Source organism: Lethenteron reissneri, chromosome 55, assembly GCF_015708825.2.
Source record: "Lethenteron reissneri isolate LAM-NWPU_2019-01 chromosome 55, ASM1570882v1, whole genome shotgun sequence".
Lineage (NCBI taxonomy): Eukaryota > Metazoa > Chordata > Hyperoartia > Petromyzontiformes > Petromyzontidae > Lethenteron > Lethenteron reissneri.
In genome coordinates, this window is record NC_083833.1 from 4207139 (window position 1) to 4228649 (window position 21511).

Below are 21511 nucleotides of genomic sequence, written 5' to 3' on the forward strand. Positions count from 1 at the left end.
CGACGACGTTTCGGGCAATGGCCCATCTTCGTAAGACAATAAATACAGCGGATAAATGCCCTTTACGCGCGGAGACAAATGGACATCTGTTGACGACGTAAAGTGTAGTCCCATGACTACTTGCTGCACCCGGAGCAAAGAAGCCACAGACGCGAAGTCAATCTCGCGCATTACCTCCCAAAGTTGCGCTGAACAGGGGGGCCCCAACACAAATTATGTATTGATGAAGCTATCGAACGAAAAAGTGGACTCGAAGGAAACGATGATGAGATTAGCGATGGCGAGGTTGACCAGAATGTAGTTGAGGTGGGAGCGGAGCTTCTTGTACTTGAAGGTGAGGAAGATGGTGAGGAAATTAAGTGGGGAAATCCGCGATGACCAGGAAAAGCATGAACGCCACCCAGGTGGGTCTGTGGTGCCAGGAATGGGGCTCAGCACTGTCAGGGCGGTCAGGCTCTTGACATTGAGCGGAATGGGGGTGTAGAAATCTTCTGGAATTACTCTTAGGTTCTTTCGGTAAAGTCACGTAGAAAGAAAATAATTTAATAGAATACGACGTTTCGATTGCAACACAAGCAACCGTCATCAGGTAGAACTAAATTTGAGCGAGAGACAAAACACAGACACGGAGACAGAGACACAACATAGACAGAGACCCAATGCCTCTGTGTCGAGGCCTTAAATAGAGAGAGAGAGGGTGGGCATAGAGAGAGGTGGGTCTAAATTTTGACTTAAAGCTTTCGTGACTGCAGGGATTCATATTATTGGTTCTTTCGGTAAAATCACGTAGAGGGGAAATAATAAAATAATATAAAACAATACATTCTCACGACGTTTCGACTGCAACACAATCCACAGCAAGAAAATTTGAAAAAAGTGGCGGTTTTACAAATTTTCTTGCTGTGGATTTCACACCTGATGATGATTGCTTGTGTTGCAGTCGAAAACGTCGTGAGAATTTTTATTGTTTTATATTTATATTATTTTATTATTTCCCCTCTACGTGACATTACCGAAAGAACCAAGAATAAGAGGTGGGTCTGTTTTAATCTTCTGGAAGTTCGTCGGCCTCTTTAGACTTTCCCTGATACATGGTGGCCGCTCGGTCGGTGGGGGGAGGGGAGGCGAAACGTGTTTTCGTTTCTCGGTGGGGGTTCGGTGTCTTACAAATTCAACTAAATAAAAACCTGCAGATTTTTTTTCTTGGTCCCGAGTTCGCTATAAAAGCCGCTGCCGCCGCTGCCGAACTTTTTTTTTCAGAGGTCAGAGGCCCCCAACGCGTTCATCTCTCAAACTAGGGAGGGGGGTGGGAAGCTGTCGTGAAGAAACAACAACGATGCGTGGCGCGTTCAGTGGCCCAAGCAATAAAACGTCGGCGAGCCGTAATGCTGCCCTCTGATTACCCGCAGTTTAGAGGCCGTCCATAAATGACGTCACGCGATTTTGTACGATTTTTGACCCCCCCCCCCCTCGTCACACGGCGTCACAAAAAGTCAGACCCCCCCCCCCTCAAATATGACGTCACAAAGCTTTGCCACCCCCCCCCCCCCCAAAACCATATTTCCATTTTGAAAGTAAAACATGCTTCAATTCGCTTTAAACTATTGTCATTGTAGTGCGTATGTAATGTGGCTCTGCACTCTGATGTTATAGGAGTGTTATAACAATTCGTGTTGTTATAACAATTAGTGTTGTAACAATAATATATTTATTTAAAGTTGCGCATTTTGATGTGACGTCACATTTCTCAATCACCCCCCCCCCCCTCGTCACAAATGTCTGACCCCCCTCCCCCCTAGGTGCGTGACGTCATTTATGGACGGTCCCTTAGCCGCTTACCCGCCAGACTCTGCGACTTCGTTTTATCATCGGCGGACCGGCACATTGGAATTGAAATCCCCACAATGTGTTCCCAATCGTCGAGAGGTCTCGCCTGGGTTATGCTGTCGCTTTGTAATGCTGCACCTAAAGCCTGGTACACACACACACACAAGAAAAGCTAAACGCTAAATTGCAAAAAATTGGAGCAAATGCTTGCCACGTGAAGGTCACATTCGAGTTTAAAGCTGAGATTTCCCACTTTAAGGAAATGTTAAATAAAACATGACATGATCCGATAATGAGCATTATGTAATGTGCAAGGAACATAATACTGCTTTAATTACACAAGCTGCGTAAAATTAGCGGAGGACAGAGATTTGTGAGTTTTTTTGTGTAAACGGCAATTTTGCCGACCTAAGACAGAGAGAGATGTTCAGAGTCAGAAGTTTGTTTATTCCTCACCGAGTAAGAGCCCATTGGGCTAAGTTCTTGTTCAAGGGCGATTCGTCCGGCAGACGACATTGAAAGCCACGTTCATCTCGAATTACTTTTGCCTAAATCTATCCATATAAGTAAAACAAAAATTAGCGCGTAAAAATATCTGGTTATTATCATAAACAGTGTGCCTTCCACTCTCTAGGTCAGCGGTCGGGAACCTATGGCTCGCGAGCCATATATGGCTCTTCCAGTGACGGCATATGGCTCCCAGACAATTTTGAGTTGAAAAAAAAATCAGTTTGGAATTGATTTAAAAATACTTGTGATATTGTTTAATAATAGTGTGTCATTTTAAAGTAAACAGAAATTAGTTTTGAAGATAAATTTCACGGGTCACGCCTGCATGAAGCTCAACCTCACCAAGTATGAACCAGACAACAAGGCCATCAGCAAAACCACGCAGCACCAGAAGTCGCATTAAAAGTAAGACATATTTAATTTATTATACGTTAAAAATACTATATGGCTCTCAATGAAATATATTTAGAAATATTTGGCTTTTATGGCTCTCCCAGTCAAAAAGGTTCCCGACCCCTGCTCTAGGTAGTGCCCTACGCCGATTATCTTTACTCTAATCTGGCCTATCAGCGTTCGAGAGAAAACCCAGTCAGACATTAAGCCCTGATTGCATAACGTCTTAAGACTGGATGTTTTGACTAATTATGCATAATCTCAGATTATCGCGGTTGGCTACGTAGTGCGAAAGAAGTTCAACATATAAACATTTACATCTTTGTGCAAACATAAACGAACAAGACATCATACGAAACTGGCAGTACAAACCAGGCAAAACATCATTTATGCATCGAATCAATGTCCCTTTTGCCAGTCCAGTGCTGGATGAAGACGTTGGAAGTTATTTGACCATACATCACCACGCTGCTCGGTGGGGTTGGTGAAGACGGCCACAGGTACGACCACGGCTTTTGTTTGTGCCCTGCAATGCCCTCTGCTGGCCACAACGAAGCCCACGGGAAACTGACCCAATCGGGGCTCAACTCCGCTGCAGCCTCCGAGATCTGGCGACAATCAAAGTGCAATTCTGTCGAAGTTGATGGACAGGGTGAACCGAAACAAAAATGCTGACTTTTGCTTTGCGACAGATTCGCTGGGAGTGATTTATTTACATGGCCGGTTGTCCAGTGTGGGATTATCCCAGTAGCAAAAGTAGCTACACGTGTAGCAGCTGCACGTGTAGTAGCTGCTACACGTGTAGCAGCTGCTACACGTGTAGCAGCTACTACACGTGTAGCAGCTACTACACGTGTAGCAGCTACGGGCTCCGCACTTTCAAGGGCCCCGCGCTAAATGCTGTCAAGCTATCAACTCCGGTTCAGTGATTCTGCACTTGCTCTATTACTATAGTACTATACCGCCTTCAGCTTTTATGAACGACTGAGTGTTGAAGGTTAGCAATTTGTCGTAGTATCTGGCTGTATAGAAAATGAAAAAATACAATTACTTTACTATGCAAGCAAAACATTTGTGTTCTAATATTTTTTTATTTTTTAGGGCCCCTTTATAGCGTCTGCTACAGGACCCGCATTAGCTTAATCCGCCTCATGGCAATTCCCCATCTCTGTCAGTGCAGACCGCGAGGACGCCAGGTGGGGGCTCAGGCGGTTGATGCCCATGCCAGGGGAAATGAACGAAGCCACGATCTTGGGATTTTACTGGTAGGAACCTCCTGGTTACACCAGCCCACGGGATTATTGTGTCCGTCCGTCGTGCATCCAAAAATGGGAGGGGTGGGGCTGGGTGGAGAGGGGAGGGGCTGGGTGGGGGGTGGGAGGGGTGGGGCTGGGTGGCGAGGGGCTGGTCACCCCGTGGTGCCCTTATAAAACTCAACGTTTAACCTACTCACGCCGGCTTGTGCCCGCCCTCACAGTCGGGCATACTTGCGGAATACACCACGCCGCCGTTGACCCTGGCCATTGACCGAGCAACCCAACGTTCCTAGCAGCTCCCTCCGCAGGAATGTGTTATTTGTCGGGCGGTCGTGCCAGCCCCCACCTCCCACCCACCCCGCCAACCCAATGACAACTCCACATCGAGATGCCTCTTGCAAAGGCGGTAATCAAAGTCCACGTATTTATTAACATTGACGGTTATACTCTGGATACAAGCGCTAAACCTTGTTTGTCATTAATGCACATTTTTGGGTTTTTTAACAAATTCTACGAGGTGTTGAACAAGCTTGACAGGACATATCACAAAACGACTTTACAATATTTTTTTGCATTACATCGTATGCCTGGATCGTGACATTTTATTGCATCACATGGCAGGTTAGGATGTTACACGTCTCTCTCCTCTACCTTATGAAATGACACTCATTCAACCGATTTACAGGAGGGATCCATTCTTAAGCCGAGTCCACACTCGAGCGATCGGTTGCATGCAACTGAGTCGCTGACACGCGGACGTCTCTGCAACTCGATTGTGAGCAGCTGTGCAACTGGTTGCTTTACATTCAAGAGAGACTCAACTTTCAAGCGTCGATCTGCTCGCTGGCGACTGTAGCAATGTATTTCATCATCACGTGACACGTTTGTGAACTATGATTGGCCGTTTCAACCCTGTGGGTGGAATGAGGGGGGTGGGGAGCTAAGAGCACTTGCCCCAACTGTGTCAAGGCTATATGGGGCATCTTTGTCTTTGGGGGTGGAGCTAACCAAAACATGGGGCAGGGCCAGACACCTTAACCAAGCCCAGACACTTCCTTGCTGCACAACTACTCAACTCAGACGTGGACAAAGCGGTTGCAGGCGATGGCTTGAGTTTGCGAGATATCCGGCGCGACGTGGTCTGTGAAACTGGTCGTTGGGCTGCGGATCCGGCAAAATGCGTGCAGGAACGCAAATCACCGCGTCCGTGTTTCACAGAATGGCAAAGCGCGCCGTATCCCCGGCGACGCGAGACATTTATTTGGGCAGGGAAAGTAAAAAGTCCAGCAGCCCTTGGTGGAAGAGATGAGGCTGGTCCTTGTAGGCAGGGTGCCCTGCTTGAGGCAGTTCCAGCACACGATGGTTTGGAAGAAGAATAAGACGCTGAAGAGACTGAACACCGAGATTTTTATCCAGTCCTCCGTAGACGATTAACGTAGGCGTCTGTAAAACACGTAACAGGTAAAATGGTCAATGTCATCGCCATCATCATCATCATGGTTTTTTTTATTATTAGTGTGCAATTCACAACACAGGTCTCAATAAAATAAAATTAAAAACCCTCAAAACGAATTTGTAGTTATGCCATTAGCCAAGCGACGCTCGTGAAGAAAATAAAAAAAAAACATTTATTGGTTTGACCCGAGAAAATAAAAGGAGATAAGAGAGCTATTATGAATCACGAGTCACCCAAAATCATGAAAATTTCGTCGATTCACGAGGGACGTCAATTGATACCTGCATGGTGCTTCTAAGAAAAGGTAAAGGTGCAGCCCTGCAATTGCTTGATCAATGCCACCGCCACTGGGAGGGCCTCCACTATCGGGAGTTCAAGACAGCCTATCTCGAGATGATTTTGGCCGCCCCTTTCACGCTGGCCAGACGTCTTTGCAGAGTTGCGAGTACCCGCGCTTTAAACCCACCATGCCGTGACCTGCCGACGTTTGTAAGGCTTACCTGTATTTTCTCATATTCATTGCGTTTGTACTTTGTGGTGTGACTTGGAGCAATTGGGATGAATGCTCGTAACCGCTGGCCGCGTGACATCAGGTAGGGCAGGGAGAATGTTCCACTCATGGACGGCGATATGAGAATCGGACGTTCCATGTGCAGGGCTTTGAAGACCTCCAGCAGAAGAGAGGCCTTCAGTTCATCGGTGTTCACTGCGGGCATCGTCGGGGAATTCCCATAGCCTGCAAAAACGTTTCTCACACAAATGATTTCAGGGCAAGGCTGACGATTGTATAGCATGCACAGGCGTTTCCATCAAAAGCAGGTAAAAAGTTACCCCGCTGATATAAAAGAGAAAAAAAAAATACCCCGTTTTTGCAATCATCCTATATATGCATTTCAAAAAGTTAGTCATCATCAGCTATAATAAATCCAAATACTCTAATAGTGATTGTGTTTTTAATACAATCTCCCCCACCATAGGAACGAGGTATTTCCACCACTGGCTTACGGCCATAAACGACAAATGTTGGCAGAGGGAGATGTGGCCGAGCGATAGTGCGTTTTCAACAAACGGCACCTCCGATTACCACGGTTGGCTACGTACGGTGCGAGAGATGTTCAACAATGCATACATATGTTGAGGAGTTCCCAGGACGCACTCGGAGACGGAGGTAAGGATATATGGGCTTTCGCCAAAGGTTTATTAAGGGCTGTTACAATCTAACACAAGGGTACACAACTCCTAGGGGTTAGGGGTCCTACACTTGAGTCCTGGTCCCTGCCCGGCTAGCTCCGGTCTCTCTCTCTCGTGTCGGATCGGGGACTCTGCCAACTCCACCGACCGGAGAGAGAGCACCTCTATCGGCTACTACCGGCTTCCTTCCAGACTCACTACTCGATCCCTCTCTACCCCTGGTTCCCTCTTCACCCTTCTCACTCTACTCGTTCCCACAGTGACCCCGCTTTTGTCACGGGGTCTCCCTTAAGTACTCTTAGGTTTTTTCGGTAAAGTCACGTAGGTAAAAAATAAAATTTAAAGTTAATAAAAGTAATAATGGAAATGACGGAGACTTGTGTTGCCTCCGAAACGTCGTGATTTATTATTCTATTTTATTTCCATTATTACTTTTATGAACTTTTAATTTTATTTTTTACCTACGTGACTTTACTGAAAAAACCTAAGAGTATGAATCCTTGCAGTCACGAAAGCCTCAAATCTAGAATCTCCCTTAAGTACTCCACGAGACGTGACGTCATCGATCCGCCCAGCGCGCATGACGTCACGTTCCGTGACGTCACGTCCCCATTCTACTCCTCTACACATACGAACGGCAAACTTGCGACCGCTCAGCCATGTCACCGCCACATTCACATTCCAGGCCGCCCTGCTCACCCGGCAGATCCAGCGCCACGGCACGGAAGCTGTTGTTGGCCAGAACGTTCATCGTTCCGAGCTCTTGCCACGTTTGGGAGGTGAAAGCTGCCCCATGCAACAGCAGCACTTCACCTTTCACATTGCTGGAAACAAATATAGACACGGAGTCGTTTATTAATCGTCGTCGTCATCATCAGCCATGGTCAATCCACTGCTGGATGAACGTCTCTCTGAGCCACCGCCACCGCCGCCACCTTTAATAGTTATGCGATGTAAAACTACTAACTATATATATAAAAAAACAATACTTTTTATTGATCGTAAAGTGTACTAGATTCTATTTAATTCATCTATTGTTTACATGAAAGAAAAATAGTCTAAACGTTATTAAGCCAAGACTCAGTATTTGTGTAGCGGTGTGCTGCATTGTAGTCGCCATGGAGCTGTGTTGATAATCTCCGAGAATTACAAAGTCAATGAACACAAAAACATAAATAATGCGAGAGAGACAGGGCCATGGAGAGACAGTGCCATGGAGAGACAGGGCCGTGGACAGACAAAGCTACATGCAGCTCCAGGCATCTAGAAAATGCATGGCCACCTACTGTGCACGTGTGTGTATGTGCACTGCAAGCCACGTGACCCCAGTGGCACGGAAGGCTGCACATTCAACGTTGAGCAAACACCAAAAACTTTTACACTTTGCTAACATTTAACATCCAAAATGATGAACACCCCCCTATCCAATGGTGAAGAGTAGGCCAAATACCCTCTGGAAAGGCGCTCTCGAGCTCCCTCTACTGGAGGCCCACCCACCAACAGTGGCATCAGCATGTAATTGCAGGGCTGCACCTTTACCTTTTTATAATATATTGCGTGGTTGCAGGAATTCATATTCTTGGTTGTTTCGGTAAAGTCACGTAGATAGAAAATAAAAATACAATGAAATTAAAATAAAAAAATTAATTAAAATTTAAAATAAAAGCAGCAATCCAGATTACACATTTTGTGCAATATCGGTGCAAAACGTCTTCACCACCCGTGCTCGGCTTAAGACGTGCATACGTGGATGTGAACATCATTAACGCCCACTTCCAAAACATTTCCAAAGTGCGCAGTAAAAATACCGGATTTCTCAACAATATACAATCACTAATGATGCAAGAGAGAATGGCTTGTGCCAGAAAGATGTGCACTGGTTGAGCATATAAGAGAGAGGAATGTGGAAACGAATGACGAAACGTGCAGTGGGCACCTATGGGCAATCTGCCCGTGGACCGCAATGATGACGACGATGATGAACGATGCGAACAGTGTGGTCAGTGTGAAAACGCCGGGACATCGTACCTCGGAGCTGCTTCTCGAATGAAGAGGGTCACTCGGCCTATTCCTGGTCCCAGATCCAGAGTGAGAAGTGTGCTGTTTGTCACTGGCCTCGTTGGTCCAATGCCCTGATGGCCTAACCGCCTCCTGAGGCCGGGCAGCAGTATGTAGGCCAGAAGAGAGAGCGAGAGGAAGACGGCGAGGCAATAGAGCCTTCCATTCATCAGCGGTTGCCGCATCATCGCTCAGACCTGTTCAAACACAGATGAAACAGTGAAAAATCTTCATATCAAACGTACGAATGTATGCGTGTCGAACTCCTTTCGTGACCGTACGTAGCCAACCGTGCTAATCGTACGTGCGGGGGAAGGACAACCTAAACACGAAAGGGAGTTTAAAAAAATTAACCCTAAAAACTAAGTTTTTCACTATAAATCCTTTATATGCGTGGCGGCTAGAGTCCTCTCGTCCTCTGGCTTGAGATGGCTGCCACCTATGGGTCAGATGATTGCCTGCCACCATTAAGCAATTGGTAATTAAATATAATTTATTTTTTCCTAAAAAGTGTAAAATTTTGGAAAAAAATTTTCACGTAAATAAATTGTCACGCACGAGTCTGTGTGCAAAATGTCAGCTCGATTGGATCACGGGAAGTGGGTTAAAAAACGACCGAAAAATGTGCACGGTCATAAGCGCGCAAGCAAGCAAGCAAATGAACTTAATATAAAGGATTTAAAAACAAATGAGTTTTCAATCTAGATTTATAAGTGCATATCTCCAGTGGCTTCCTAATAAGATCAGAATCATTATTTAGACTGGAGGAATCCGATGAGCTAAGAAGCACTTTTTCACAGATATGCAGTAAGGGCGGGTCAGCAAGTTACAACAGCAAACAATTCAACAAATTATAGGAGTGCAAAATATCGGAAGGATGAGCGTTCCAGACTTCCGCAGACGCGCATCTGAAAGCACGCGATGCAGTGACTGTCTTTGATGGCCTAACAGCATGCTTATACACTAAAAACGCAGCTTAATTTGAAGACAGCCATCCGATCCATGCATTTTCTGGTTGTCCCATGTATTGTTCGGCACAACGTCCGATGTTTCGCTCCAAGTTCTAGGAGCTTGTCCTTAAGAAGCTCCCAGCGCACGCAGCAAAACGTGGGACATCGAACCGAACAGCACGCGATACCACCCACAAACGCATCGGAGAGCCGCACGGCTCAGCTGCGAAAACCTGAACCAATCTTGGGCTCATCCAGCAGTGGATTGACAAACAGCTGTAAATGAGGAGAAAAGAGTCACCTCGACGCAAATGTCATTTTATTCATAGAATATTTTATTTTCCAAAAAGCCTGAATAGTAGACAGCCATTTAAGAATTAGTGCTGACGACCGATTAAGTGTGAACTCATCTCGGCATACCTCACGCACATTTGCATAATGTATGCTAATTAGCATAATGTATTGTAATTAGAATATCTCATGGTAAATAATACGTGCTAATACATGGTAATTTTACTGCGTATATTCGTCCATGGTCCAGAAGAGATATTGGTACCACTTGGGCCAGCAATCGGCCAATGAAAGGAAACAATTTGATCATCTGCTCATTTCATGAAGGCCATCACATAACACATTTTTATTGAATCGTAAAAAGCTAAATATCTGGTCTGAGATCATTAACTATTTGTGGGAATACATACGTATATATCTCACTAGCAAAAGGAAAATATGAATTATATATGCATAAGAATATTAAGTATTAAACCCACCTCAATTCCAACAATTTCCTGCAGCGGTGATTGCAAAATCTTAGCATTTGACATTCCCAATGGAATTTTGGGTACAATCCTTAACCATAAAAACTATAATCAGGTCCTAAGTGAATTGCAAATTGAAATAATGATCACATCCAATCGCTGCCACCATTATTACCACCCAGGGCCATCACAAAGGCGCTATGTTTCACAGACAATTACAGTCTGCAGTAATTTTTCATAGTAAGCGGCGATGCGACTAACCAACGTAAATCTAGAAATTTAGTAAATACGATGCCGGTACGAAATGGCCTACTCTTTTTCGTATTATGTCATGGGATTTTAGCATCCACTGTGAAGCGGATGGCGAGTATGTATTGGTTGAATATACGTGCAGTATTAACCAGGGTGGCCACTGTGGTTCGAACCACGAATCTCGGCCACGTCACCGCCCCACACTTATGTTGCTGCAACGTATCGCGCCAATAAACATCAGGGCACACCTATACACGTTTATCAGTTGAGATATAGTTTCAGTTTGATGACAAATTCACTCACCAGGATTTGTAGCGCAGTGAACGAACCACTGCACTACTGCTCGCCATATCAAAATGACACACACACGGATGAGAGATGCACATTATACCAGCATGGTTATGTCAAACGATGAGATACCAACTCCAGTACACCCATAGCACAAGTGACAAACCCTCTAATTGCGTTGTGTGTGTGTGCTCCTTCTGTGTCGTGTCTGTGAATACCCAGGGGTCTGCGCTTGACAGGGAGAGTGAGATATCTGCTGGTCCCGACAAATACGAATTACTTACAGAATAGAGAACGATAGGCAGTGTAATTATATATCTCGTTTGCTTTTATTTCAGATCTAGTTTCAGTTTGATGACAGATTCACTCATCACGTTGACGAGTTCAATTCCACTCATGCAGAGTTCCTCTATTATTCTATTCTATTTAATTCTGGCCCCGACAGTGAAAGACAGTCGCCAACGTATAGCGTCAATAAACATCAAGGCACACTTATACACTTTCATTTCCATCGCAATTATCGGTCAAATTATTTTTTTGTAACTACTCCTCATCAGAGGTCGCAAACGGGTTTTGATTCCTTACCCGTACCCGGCCGCACCAGGGTCGCAAACGGGTACTCGTACCCGTACCCGTACCCTACCTGTACCCGGCCGGGTACGGGTACGGTACAGGTATCGGGTACCTGATTGCGACCTCTGGGATGAAGCCATGTTGCAGGCGCGGGTGGGTTGATTCTAGGAACTTGAATTGTGTGAAGAGACACGACGTTGGGAAATGAGTGACAAACGATGACTCACCAGTGACTCACGGCCTACCCGTACCCGTACCCGGCCGCACCAGGGTCGCAAACGGGTGCCCGTACCCGGCTGGGTACGGGTAGCCGGGTATCGGGTAGGGTACGGGTATCAGGTACACGATTGCGACCTCTGCTCCTCGTACGTAGAAATATACGCCACACGGCAAGCCTAAAATTGAAGCAGGGAACTCCAGCAACCACCGTCGTTATCATCGTCATCACAATCATCGCTACTACAATTACTGTGCTCCTGTTTTATGGCAACAATTCTGTTGACTTGTGCAGCGCCACGCGCCAGAACCACCCTGCCGCGGGATTACTTGAGGCTGCCCAGGAAGGCAAGCAGTGCCGAGTGCCACTCAGCTGGGCTATCCAGGTAGCAGGCGTGACCCGCGCCCTCCATCTTCAGGACGGTCGAGTTGGGGAGGTTTCGGAGGTTCGACAGGGACGATTCCCCGAGCTGGGAATCCCGGGAGCCATAGGTAATCAAGCTAGGCACCTGAAAATCGAGATAAGGACGTGAGGGAAAACCACCGCCCGTCACGCGCCTGGCATATCAACAACCGCCACCGTACGACCGTCAACTGATGTGAGGTAAAGGTGCAGCCCTGCAATGCCTCGCTTATGCCGCCCGAGAGGGTATTTTGGTCTCCTCTTCCAGGCTGGCCGAGACATCTGCCGATCAACTGTGGCTACTCCCGCTTTTGCTGCTGGTTGGACAGAGGTGGAGGTGGGGGGAATTTAAGAAACTACCTCGCCTGATATACAGGAACTTTTGGGTTCGATCCCAACCCTGACGCCTGCACGTTTGGAGTTTTCATGCTCTCCCCGTGGTTGTGTGGAGTTTTCTCCGGGTCGTCCGGTTTTTTCCCTCCACATTTAGACTCAACATGCGTTTAAGAGTATTTGTCTGCTATAAATTTCCACGTGATAAGTCACTTCGTTGAGCTATAATTTGTGACCAGGTCCCTTCTGTAAAATATCTCTAACATTCTCCCTTGCTGTAAGGGAACTCTTCCTATGTCATGGTCACAGAATGATAGGCCATCCTTGCGTAGCAATGTGTACACTTTTGTGAATGCACTGCTGGATGATCGGTAGCACCCACAGAATGAATTCGCCATACTTCACCACGCTGGTCAGTCAGTGCGAATCAGCAAAAGCGGGTGGCATAAGCGTGGGGACCATAACGCAACAGGACAAATAATGTTGCTGCACTGCCCTCTGCTGCCCACTAACGTAGCTTCGCAGGCACCTATCACAACGCGTTTAATGCACTGCGGTAGCTTCGTAAAGCACAATCCTGGCACAACGCCGATTCGCATCCCAAATCCACACAACGAATTTGACTCCTCTCGCACAGGTTTAAGCCGAGCCTACGTTGTTGATCGTCACCTGCGTCACATTTACCTGCACCTTCTTGTACTGCTCCGCCGTGAATTTGTCCGTGCAGATGGGAGCCACGGGGACAAAGCCACGGACAAGAGCCTCGTGCTCCAGCAGGAACGGCAGAGAGAACATGCCACTCATGGACGGAGACACGAGTGCGCAGGGACCCAGCTGCAGGCTCTCTGACACGAGCTTCAGGAACGTGCCCTGCGCAATTTCTCCCAGGCGCAGGCCTGCCAGCTGATAGGAAGCAGACCGTCCGTAGCCTACAAAGTTGAGATCGGGAATAGCCATCGTCAGACGTGAATTCACGAGAACGGGGCCTCGTAGAATTGTTACGTCTGAAACGGCGGCGTGAGTCAGTTAAACAGGACACTAGGATTTACGCGAATGACGCTGCAGTTGCAAACTCAAAGTGCGTTAGGTAATTCAGTTTGGTAACTGGCGACTAACGACCTCTAAACACTAATTATGAATTGTTTTGCGTCTGTGCATTGTGACCTTGTTTATAATGGATAATGACGAGCACTCCAAGTCGTAATTCAATGGGTCGTAATCAACACGGGACCGTATTTCATAAATACAGGTGAATGTGATGTGTCAGTCATTATTCATTTTTATCTATGTATTTAATACAATTATTTACCCAGGAAATCCTCACCGAGTCCCAAGACTTTTACAGTAGAGTTCTACGACGTTTCGTAGTATGGGTCCGATGTTGCAATGTTTTTTTACAATCGATAAATTTCTGGTAATTGTTGAAATTTTTTGACGTGGCCTAATCTTTTCGTTTTAACGCCACAGGATCTTCAACGTCCACTGCGAAGCAGACGGCGCTTACTTTTCACGGTCAACAGACCCACAGTACGATTCGTAACTTGTCATCTCTTGGGCCAATTGGAGTTGTGCACCCTCCACCACCCAACACAGCCACACCAATCGAGTTGTCACATGGTGGCCAAATGCGCCGAATGACTTAATTTCACGGCAAAACCGGTTACGTTGAAAGGCTCACAACATTTGAATATTCTGTACGATGTCTCGCTGGAGATTACAGCCAGCGTCACCAGGTGTTGAGTGATGTGGGTGCTTGAGTAAATGAAAAGTATTTAAAACTGAAAATGTTTTATTTTACCAGGTAAGGCCCACTAAGCTATATAGCTCTTTTTCAGAAGTCACATGGCCATGAATGATAGCACAACGAAGTGACTTATCACGTGGTAATGTATAGCTGCAAAAAACTCTAAACACATGTTTATAAACGTGGAGGGAAAAACTGGAGAAAATTCACGCGACCACGAGAAGAACATACAAACAGGCATTAGGGTCGGGATCGAACCCATGACCTCCTGTATACCAGGCGAGGAAGTTAACATCTCGCAACCGCGACACCACAGTAGTATTAACCAGGGCAGCCGCAGCGCTCGAACCGCAAATGCTACAAGGTATTGCACGTTTTTTTTCACTGCAGTGTCATGAGGTTAACCTCGGTGTTCATGGCTTGAAAGTTTCTGATTCTCTTTTACCTGGAAGATCGAGCGCTACCACCCGATATCCGGCCTCGGCCAGTTCCTTGAGGGTGCCGAGTGTGAGCCAGGTCTCGGAGGAGAACTTCATGCCGTGCAAGAGTAAAACCGAGAAGCGCCGAGGCACGGAAGGCGCCACCGCTTCGCGATAGAAAAGCCGTTGTCCGTCAACGTCTGCATGGCCCTCGGTTATGTTCACCGCGGCCATCTCCACTTGGAAACTAAGAAACCAGACAAAATATGCCCATCATTCAGCGTAAACGTGTAGTATTTTTTGATGTGTCAATTTCAAAAGTGGCTGTGAGGCCCACTGAGCCATATAGCTCTTGTTTAGAAGCGACCTGGCCACAAATGATTGCTCAACAAAGTGGCTTATCATGTGGAAAATTATAGCAGCCAAATACCCTAAACACATGTTGATTCTAAATGTGGAGGGAAAGACCAAAGGACCCGGAAAAAAATGTACACGACTACGGGGAGAGAGACACACAAACCCCAAATATACAGGCATCAGGGTTGGGATCGAACCCACGATCTCCTGTATTCCGGGTGAGGTAATGAACATCTCGCCACCGTGAAGAGATGCATGCATGTGTAGTGAGCGACTTCCGATACACGACTTGTAGAGGGCTCCTTGTTTATTTCTCACACTTTACAGGCAGAGTCACTGAGCGACATATACACTGGGCTACGTAGAGCTGACCCACTCATACAGCCACGTCGCCGGCGGCTAACTATATAGCTGGCTGGCTGGCTGATTACAGCGACGACGACGACGACGACGATGGGGACCGCACAGCAGATCTGCCATACGGCCAGACGATGATGAAGAGATGACGGCGAAGACAGCGACGGCAGCCAGGACCCGAACCCCCACGACAGCCCCGAACCTCTGGTTACCTCCCCCTTTTATACTCCTCGGCGTGGCCAAGCCCCGCCTCTGGCCACGCCCCCCTTCTAGAACGTTCGTGCAGACTCCAGGAGCTTCCCGACTGATCCCCGACCCTGACCCTTGGCCCAGTTACACCCCCCTCATGGTTGGCTGTTATATAGCGCACCCATACCCGTAGTTACCCTTCATGGTCAACAGACTGCCACTACACATGTATTTAAACAGTGAAAGAGGAAAACTTGGATTCGAGAACACACGATGGTCAACGACATCGCCTAAAACTAGAAAGAAAAGTGAGCGGGCTTGGACCAGCAGGACACGTCGCTAGAAGGGATGATTGCCAATGGTCAAGAATAACAACGGAGTGGCAGCCAAGGAATGGAACGCGTCTCAGAGGTCGTTGACGAAGGAGATGGAGCGATTAAATCAATCAGTGCGCGTGCGGGTGTTGGGTGGATTGCCGCATTACAGGAATTAAATAATGCCCGAAGAAGCTATGCAGTATTGTACCAACATATTTACACTTCTATGACATGCAAAGAAATGCCTATTACAATACTCCACTGATGTCTCAATATTCATTCGTCAAAGCGATTTCCTGCTTAAATGAGCATTGAGGCAGTTGTCATATTCTGTTTACAGCGGTAAGCCAGTTGTGGAAATTCCTCATTCTTATGGCAGGGTAGAGTCCTTCCATCAGACAACCACTGATAACATCCACAAACGGTTGATGGGCTGAGTGAACCCCCAAGCAGGAATGTAACTCTGGATTGTAAGCCGCTGGCTGAGCCAGTATTCGTGAGTTAATGGATAAGTGGAACTCATCTTATCTGCGATGTTGCAGAGTTCAGCGACTCCGCTTTATGGCAACATACCGCAACGCAACCCTTCTGGCATTAATGAGTAACTACAGAACAATATTACATACAGGACAAGCTCGGTGCTGGGCATGCAATTACTTGCTCTTGAACACTTAATTACGATTGCACTTTCGCCTCCAAATCACATCGATTTAAATTACGAAAATGGCACTGAATACAAAAAAACTGGGTTCTAATCCAGGTTTCAGCCATCTGTGATGAAACGGGGCCCTCGAGTGCAGAGTGAGGGTCTCAGGGCGTTCACAAAACGCCCACAATACATTTGGTCCTCAATTTCATTTGGCCACATTACAGCTCTCGAGATGTAAAAACTACACAACGGAAAAGAGCCACGAGCTTTGTTGCGGGGAATGTAACTACAAAGGATAAGCAGGCAATAGGCCTCCTCCACGAATCTATCTCTACACGTAAATAATGTTTTGTTTCACGCATTCCATCAGCCACACAGCCTTCTCCAACAACGTGAATGATTTGGGGTTGTGCATTACACGGTTTAGCGTAGAAATGCATTCGGACCCAAATCTAACAGAAAAAGGTCCTTGCTTCTAAACATTTGGCAATTCACCAGCATTGTATCACGCGAAGCCTGCCTCTGCTGATGAGGCACTGAATGTCAAAACCAGCGCTTGCCTCGAAACATGTCAGTTTTCCAGCGTTGGATCACGCGAAGCCTGCCTCTGCTGATGATCACATCACTGGCAAAGTCTAGAGAACATCCACAAGTTTTGATCAGTGACGGTCTAGAACTCTGGATCACGGCTTCAAAACACCATCCCATGTGGCACGTTCGGGCAATGGTTCGGCAAACGTGAAAACGACGTTGGTTATGGGGGGGGCCCACAACTTTCGTTGTACCACGTTCTAGAAGACTTTGCTGTTTTTTTCCTGAATTTTTCTCTAGTCACTTTAAGATATTCCTTGTTCATGTTTTTGTTTTTTGCGGTTGCACCCAATTCAAAAGCTGCATGGCTCACAGGGTTATCTCCATATATATAAAAGGCAAAGCTGTGAATGTGTGTCTGTTCAAAATGTTTAGCTACTTCCCGACATGCAACAAACTTGACATTTGCCATGTGGGTACTTTCCAGACTGTACACCATGCAAAAATTATAAAAATACACTTTTGCATTTTGGGGGGGGGGGGGGGGGAGCTCAATAATGCTGATATTTTTTGCACGGCAAGTGATCTGTGACGTCAAATCTGTCACGTGACCCGCGCACGTGGAAGCGTAACGCATTGTAGTGTAGTGGTTAGTGCCCTGCGCTACGAACCCGGCGACCCGAGTTCGATTTCCACTCACGGCCACCACAACCGCTCCTGGGCCTCCCCTAGGTCGACTCAGCCTCAAACGAGTAACTGTTGTGGTGTGTGAACATCGCCACTGGGGAGACAAAGGCGGCCGGGCGTGGTGATTCCAAGTCCCGGGCGAAGCCGGGTAGTAAAGCAGCTAGCACCTATTAAACGAAAGTGAAAACTGAAACAGGCGCCGGTGTTTACCAACAACGCACACGCCAATCGGCAGCAGGGCACGGTAACAACAGCACCACCTGGAGGCACGGCTCTTACTGTCTCAAGTGTACACGTGTGTACTGTACACGTGTTTACTGCGGAACAGGATTCGCACACGTGTGTGCAGTGCCGGATTAAGCTGGCGCGGTGCCTGCAGCATGCGTTATGAAGCGGACCTAAATAAAATTTAAATAAACAAATATTAAAACACATAATTTTTTACTTGCATAGTAAATTGTATTTTTTTTTATTTGCTACACAGACAGATACTACGACAAATCTCTAACCTTAAACACCCGGTCGTTCGTAAAAGTTGAAGGCGGTATAGTACTATAGTAATAGAGCAAGTGCAGGATCACTGAACCGGAGTTGATGGCTTGAAATAATTTAGCGTGGGGCCCTTGAAAGTGCGGAGCCTGTAGCTACTACTACACGTGTAGTAGTAGTGTTGTGCATGTTGTGTGTTTTTTTGTATGTGTTGTGTGTATGTTATGTGTATTGTGTGTATGTTGTGTGTGTGTTGTGTGTATGTTGCATGTATTGTGTTTGTTTAGTGTGTGTGTAGTGTGTTGTGTGTAGTGTTGTGTGCAGTGTTGTGTGAGTGTTGCGTGTGCAGTGTTGTGTGTGTGCAGTGTGTGTGTGGTTTGTGTGTGTGCAGTGTTGTGTGTTGTGTGTGTTTGTTTTGTGTGTGTGTGTTGTATGCAGTGTTGTGCATGTTGTGTGTGTGTTGTATGTGTGGTGTGTGTGGTGTGTTTTTGTGTGTGTGTTGTTGTGTGCAGTGTGTGTGCAGTGTTGTGTGTGCAGTGTTGTGTGTGCAGTGTTGTGTGCAGTGTTGTGCATGTTTTGTGTGTGTGTGGTGTGTGCATGTTGCGTATGTGTGTGCAGTGTGTTGTGTGCATCTTGTGTGTGTTGTGCAGTGTTGTGCATGTTGTGTGTGTGGTGTGTTGTGTGCATCTTGTGTATGTGTGTTATGTACATGTTGTATGTGTGGTGTGTGTTGTGTGTGTGCAGTGTGTGGTGTGTGTTGTGTGTGTGCAGTGTGTGGTGTGTGTGCAGTGTGTTATGTGTGTGGTGTGTTGTGTGTGTGGTGTGTGTGTGTGTGCAGTGTGTTATGTGTGTGGTGTGTTGTGTCCATCTTGTGTGTGTTATTTGTGCAGTTGTGCATGTTGTTGTGTGTGTGGGGTGTTGTATGTTTTGTGTGTGTTGGTGTGTTGTATGTGTGGTGTGTGTTATGTGTGTGGTGTGTGTGTTGTGTTGTGTGTGTGCAGTGTGTGGTGTGTGTGCAGTGTGTGGTGTGTGTGCAGTGTGTTATGTGTGTGGTGTGTTGTGTGTGTGGTGTGTGTGTGTTGTGGTGTGTGTGTGCAGTGTGTTATGTGTGTGGTGTGTTGTGTGTGTGGTGTGTGTGGTGTGTGTGGTGTGTGTGTGCAGTGTGTTATGTGTGTGGTGTGTTGTGTGTGTGTTGTGGTGTGTGTGTGCAGTGTGTTATGTGTGCAGTGTGTTGTGTGTGTGGTGTGTGTGTGTTGTGGTGTGTGCAGTGTGTTGTGTGTGTGGTGTGTGTGTGTGTGGTGTGTGTGGTGTGTGTGTGCAGTGTGTTATGTGTGTGGTGTGTTGTGTGCATCTTGTATGTGTGGTGTGTGTTGTGTGCAGTGTTGTGCATGTTGTTATGTGTGTGGGGTGTTGTATGTTTTGTGTGTGTTGTATGTGTGGTGTGTGTTGTGTGTTGGTGTGTTGTATGTGTGGTGTGTGTGTGCAGTGTTGCTACCACAAACGCATCGGGTGGTGTAGTAGAGGTTCGGGCCCCGCACGCTACGAGAACCCCGCCGCCCGACTTCCATTCCCGCTCCACGGTCAACAACAAGCGACGATTATCTTGAACAGGGCCTCCCCTAGGTCGACTCGGCCTCAAAGCGCGGTGCCTAAAACATCGCCACTGGGGTGACAAAGGCGGCCGAGCGTGGTTGCTGACCCACCCCCTTACCCCCCTTCGTGTGCCGTCTCCAAGCCTTCGCATGTGCTACTCAGTCTGTTGAGGCTCCAATGGGGGGGGGTCTTTGTATTTGTGGCACTGCAAGGAAGCTGTAGAGCCAGCAGCAAACTCACCGTGCGAGCTGAGACACGAGTTCGAACCGAGCAGTGGTGATGATTTCCTGGTGTCAACGCCACCTCGTCCACGTCCCCGTCCCCCCCACCATCAAGCATTGGGGGCTTTGGGGCTTTGGGGCCAACCCACCAGGCCAGCCAAACGCATCCAACCCCATCACAAGGCAGCAGGGGGCAGCAGAGCAAACGGAGTTAGAATGATGGTAAAAAAAATTAACCCGCAATAAGTATAACCCGTAAAAACAAAGTTTTTCACTATAAATCCTTTATATGCGTGGCGGCTCGAGTCCTCTCGTCCTCTGGCTTGAGATGGCTGCCACCTATGGGTCAGATGATTGCCAGTATTAAGCAATTGGTAATTAAATATTTAATTTGTTTTCCCTAAAAAGTGTAAAATTTTGGGAAAAAAATTTCACGAACATTAATTGTCACGCACAACGAGTCTGTGTGCAAAATGTCAGCTCGATTGGATCACGGGAAGTGGGTTAAAAAACGACCGAAAGATTTGCACGGTCGTAAGCAAGCACGCAAGCAAGCAAGCGTGGCATCGGGGCGGCTAGAGTCCTCTCGTCCTCTGGCTTGAGATGGCTGCCACCTATGGGTCAGATGATTGTGTGCCAGCATTAACCAATTGGTAAATAAATATTTTTAAAAAATTCCCTAAACAGTGTAAAATTTTGGAAAAGCATTTTCACGAAAATTCATTGTCACGCACAACGAGTCTGTGTGCAAAATGTCAGCTCGATTGGATCACGGGAAGTGGGTTAAAAAACGACCGAAAGATTTGCACGGTCCTAAGCAAGCAAGCAAGCGAACTTAATATAAAGGATTTAATAATAAATAACACTGGTAAAAAAAAAATTCTAGCCTGGACTTTTGCAGCTGTTTTAGACTAATTTCAGGGTGCTGATTCCAAATCTGATCTTAGATTTGCTCTATAACATCTCATTTTTATGCTATCGGCATACCCGATTTTCATTGATTTTACCCAAAATTAACTCTGTCACTTATGATTGCAAGTTGTTGCGAGTCAGTGACTGCTTTAGTGTTAAAATATGGTGCTGTATTTTTAGGATAGTGTGTTTATAATATCATGTTATGTAGATATCCACATTTATTTAATATTTTTCTTCTGCAGTTTTTATTGAAAATGCAATATTTGATATCTCAAAAACCTGATGGAATCAGCACCCCAAAATTACCTTAAACCCGTTGGAATACCTTATGCCAAAAAAAGTGTGTTGACCAGTGTAATAAATAATAAAAATAATAGAAATAAAAATTATAAATGATAAATCACGACGTTTCGGAGGCAACACAAGTCTCCGAAACGTCGTGATTAAAATTTTTTATTTCTAGTATTATTTCTATTATTTATTTTTACATACGTGACTTTACCGAAAAAACCTAAGAGTATGAATCCTTGCAGTCACGAAAGCTTCAAATAGAGAATTCGAATGATGGCTTTAATCTAA

The 21511-nt window shown here is 46.4% G+C and overlaps 1 protein-coding gene across 3 annotated transcripts; it reads right to left on the minus strand.

The window, feature by feature from the left end:
* Positions 1-4396: 4396 nt before the first annotated feature.
* On the minus strand, positions 4397-20174 carry ABHD14B (abhydrolase domain containing 14B). Of its 3 annotated transcripts, XM_061574283.1 has the most exons (5): positions 20037-20162; positions 8662-8888; positions 7333-7457; positions 5943-6178; positions 4397-5429 (listed from the first exon to the last, which is right to left on the minus strand). In XM_061574283.1, exons 2-5 carry the CDS (start codon positions 8877-8879, stop codon positions 5244-5246), a joined length of 765 nt encoding a protein of 254 aa, XP_061430267.1. In that variant the 5' UTR covers positions 8880-8888; positions 20037-20162; the 3' UTR covers positions 4397-5243. The 3 variants fall into 3 exon arrangements, with proteins under 3 accessions (XP_061430267.1, XP_061430269.1, XP_061430268.1); XM_061574285.1 differs by lacking the exons at positions 4397-5429; positions 5943-6178; positions 7333-7457; positions 8662-8888 and adding exons at positions 9956-12237; positions 13149-13393; positions 14654-14874 and having other exon boundaries at positions 20037-20174; XM_061574284.1 differs by lacking the exons at positions 4397-5429; positions 5943-6178; positions 7333-7457; positions 8662-8888; positions 20037-20162 and adding exons at positions 9956-12237; positions 13149-13393; positions 14654-14874; positions 19699-19724.
* Between the last annotated feature and the right edge of the window lie 1337 nt (positions 20175-21511).